This window comes from Notothenia coriiceps, unplaced genomic scaffold (assembly GCF_000735185.1).
Source record: "Notothenia coriiceps isolate Sejong01 unplaced genomic scaffold, NC01 NC01_scaffold00037439, whole genome shotgun sequence".
In the NCBI taxonomy this organism is placed as follows: domain Eukaryota; kingdom Metazoa; phylum Chordata; class Actinopteri; order Perciformes; family Nototheniidae; genus Notothenia; species Notothenia coriiceps.
In genome coordinates this window covers 1-3,713 of record NW_011370140.1, presented here as the reverse complement: position 1 = coordinate 3,713, position 3,713 = coordinate 1, and the positions used below count along the sequence as shown (strand labels likewise).

Here is a 3,713-nt window from a genome sequence, read left to right as displayed (position 1 = left end):
GGGGGGGGGGGGGGCAGGAGCTCCAACAAGCCGTGTAGGACAGAGAGTGAATACACATACTATACAGAGATGCTGTATGAGAAACCAATCTGAGTTTGGAACATTGAACAATGTAAATTTATTCTAGTAGACCTCAACAATGGAATTATGATCAGTAGAAATGGCCATGTCATGGGACCTTTAAGGTAATCATGATAATAGTCATTATAAGTGTTATAGTATTTATAATTATTATCATTATCATATAATCTTTTTTTAATCTATTTTTAAGTTAATTCAAATTGACTTGAGATGCGTTGCCCTGACACGACCTGTGAGGATTTTGTTCTTTGCCTAATGTATTTGAAAACCCCTCTGACATTTCACCTATTTCCTTTTCATAGAGTGTATTATTGATCTGTTATTGACTCTGTTTCTCTCTGTCTTTGAAGTTGTCACAATGGTGGGTGCAGATTGCTTATCTGGACTACCGGTTGCCCGTGGTGGTGCATTCAAGTCCCGGGTTGGTCTTACCCCGCATGAACTTCAGAGATAAACAGGGACAAATAAGGTATCACATGTCCTCTCAGTTTATATCCAACCCATTTCCAGACAGGTAGCAGAGATGCATTCTTGTGTTACTCTGAAACAATGAAAGCATACATTATGATTATCTGATTTAGATGCATATTGGTATATTTTAACCATAAACACGAATGGTTTGGTCATTTAAAAATCACTTCTGAACTATTTTTTGAATAACATCATGTTCTCTCTGTTTAGGTTTGCTGCCAAACTGATAGCAGGTGTTCTGGACTTTAAGACAATGATTGACAAGTGAGTACCGTGCTCATAATATCCTCCTTGTTGACTCCTGCTTATTTAGTCCTATTAATGGATTTGTCTCCTAGCCTCCGGTTGCTTTTCTTGCCTATAATAAGAACAAGTAAACAACTGTGTTCTTATTGGGTCACGCAGTCTACCATTCCTTCTTAAAGAAAGGTCCACAGTATGAAAATGCAGCTTATTACATTAACAATTGTCACAAATCATCACTAAGCCAGCTGATTTGTACGCTGTTGTTCTGGAACAGGTCTTTTCTATCTTGTATTTTCATTTAGCTGTAACTCCATCATTTACAATGTTGTTATTTGTTTGAGTCTGTAAAGCCCACTGAGACAAATGTGTTTTGTGATATTGGGCTATACAAATAAAGATTGATTTGATTTGATTCTCCCAATTTAGTGGAGAGTCTATTTATAACATCATTTGGAATAATACGCTTTTTTCACACGAGTGAACCCACGTTTTAAAACACCGTAGCGCTTTGAATATTGTAACTAATCAGCTGAGTCATGAATATTTTTTGCAGTGAGACCCTGCCAGTTGAATTTATGGGAGCGAAGCCCCTGTGTATGAATCAGTACTACAAGGTGCTGTCGTCCTGCCGTATCCCCGGCCTGAAGAGCGACTCGGTGGTGAACCATGCCAAAGGCTCCAGACCCCCGACACACATCACTGTAGTGCACAACCATCAGGTGAGTGAACACTGGTTGTAGGAGGCATATGTTAAAATGTATAATTTGATATATTTTGTGTGTATATAGATATATTTGAACATTGCAATCCTTTGTTATTAGTGTTATTATTATATCATTTATTTAAACCAGCCGTTGTAAAATTGACGTCATAGCCGACCGCAGCTGCTGGTAATGAGAAGGAGAAAAGAATCACGGAGCGATATCCTTTTTTGACCTTTGAAAATATGTGTTTGTACTGATATCTTTTGTTTAAGTAAAGAGTCAACCAAACTTACCGGAGACGTATTTTTGTTGGAGTCAATCTTATTGCTACTTGTGGATACATACATTTTTGGATTAGACGGAACTACACTGGTCAACGTTGCACATTTGCTTAAAGGGCCCATGTCATGCTTTTCTGGTTATTACCCATCCCCTTGTGTGTTATGAAGGTTTTTCTGCATGTAAACGGTCTGCAGAGTCACAAACCCTCAAAGTACACCCTGTAGGGAGTAAAACTCTAACACAGTCCTGTCTATGCTGCCCCAGAACGCCTCGATGGACATTTCTCTTTTTCTTCCTGGGTACAGTGATGTGCCCATACCCAAATGGACCCATTGATCCAAATTGACCAATCCGCGGAGCCGTTACATTACGTCCGCGGAGCCGTTACATTGTGTGTGTGAGGAAGTCCGCGGATTGGTCAATTTGGACCAATCCACGGACTTCCTCACACACACACACACACACACACACACACACACACACACACACACACACTCACTTAATCTTTTCTCAGCTGCTGCTCCGCTGGTTAACGCGGCGAGGCTGCGGGTGTGTGTTCGGGCTGAGTTTCGATGTGTCTCGCTGTCTCGCAGACGGCCACTGGGCTTCACAGAGAGTGAATACACATACTATACAGAGATGCTGTATGAGAAACCAATGTCAGTTTGGAAAACATTATAAATCTATTCTAGTAGACCTCAACAATGGAATTATGATCAGTAGAAATGGCCATGACATGGGACCTTTAAGCTCTTCTGGTACCAGGGGCCTAATTATCACCTATAAAGAAAAGGATGCTCTGGAAACAGTATAACGTAGAGGTGCAGTTAGAGATTATAAATTGGACAGCAGTGTCACAGAAATGCTCAAAACGGTTGAACTAGTTCTCTTCTTCAAGATTGTCCATAACGTCTCAGCCCTTGATGCATCAATATACCCTAAAGCCTCTTAGGATGATGGCCCTGCAAAGCTAACTCCTTGAACTTCCAGAGAATATCTGTTACTCGATAATAAGACACACTTTTGTCTTAGCACGACACTTTATTTCAGCACACCGCCATCTTCGGATAACACATACAACACGTAACTCCCACGTAACACTTGACAACATCTGGTAACACTTCCGGACGGTTCTTCACGATAAAACTCAAAGTGAACACATCAGACAGAAAGAGAAATAGTGCATGTAAGTTAACAATATCCACATCTAGTGACACTCTGAAATACTCATTCTTTTCAAGAACAATCAGAGAGTGAAACATGCTAAATAGAGATTCAGCGGGGAATACTCATCCCCCACTGAGCGCGATATCTCTGGGTTTTGCTCAGTATTAATCCAGATCCAGATCACAAGTCACATTTAGAATGGCTCTTTAAGCTTCACACGGTCTTACACTAATGCTCTAGAAAAGTCAACAAGCACAGTAGAGTTCAGTCGTCCAGTTTGAGTAAAATAAAGATGATTGTGTGCTTACTATATGAGAAGCCTGACTGAGCCTTTCCTGTCTTCCCTCCACATGCACTCAGTTCTTTGTGTTGGAGGTGTACAACAGTGATGGCACTCCACTGACAGCGGATCAGTTCTGTGTTCAGCTGGAGAGGATCTGCAGCTCCTCCTCTCAAACAAACATGGAGCCCGTGGGCATCCTCACCACGCAGCACCGAGACTCCTGGGGCAAGGCCTACGTCAACCTCAACAAGGGTGAGATAACACTCCTGTTAGAGCCAGTATTTCGTTTTGATAAGAAAGGCCACCTAATCATGACGTCTGTAGTCAACCAGAGCATAGAAGACTACAATTCCCACAGCAGTGATGGGCAACCTCTTAGAAAGACTCCGTCGAAGCACAGTTTTTTACTGTTCAATTTTCCTTTGAGTTATCAAGTTATATAAGCTTATTATGATATATATATTATATATTATATAATA

General features: G+C 40.9%; 1 protein-coding gene across 1 annotated transcript in view; it reads left to right on the top strand.

The window, feature by feature from the left end:
• LOC104967540 (carnitine O-acetyltransferase-like) overlaps positions 1 to 3,677 on the top strand; it is a 6,551-nt gene extending 2,874 nt beyond the window's left edge. Inside the window, exons 3-6 of the mRNA XM_010797028.1 lie at positions 432 to 550; positions 763 to 816; positions 1,352 to 1,517; positions 3,312 to 3,677. Of these exons, the coding sequence (XP_010795330.1) occupies positions 432 to 550; positions 763 to 816; positions 1,352 to 1,517; positions 3,312 to 3,677 (705 nt within the window). The remainder of the gene's footprint in view (positions 1 to 431; positions 551 to 762; positions 817 to 1,351; positions 1,518 to 3,311) is intronic.
• The last annotated feature ends 36 nt before the right edge of the window (positions 3,678 to 3,713 follow it).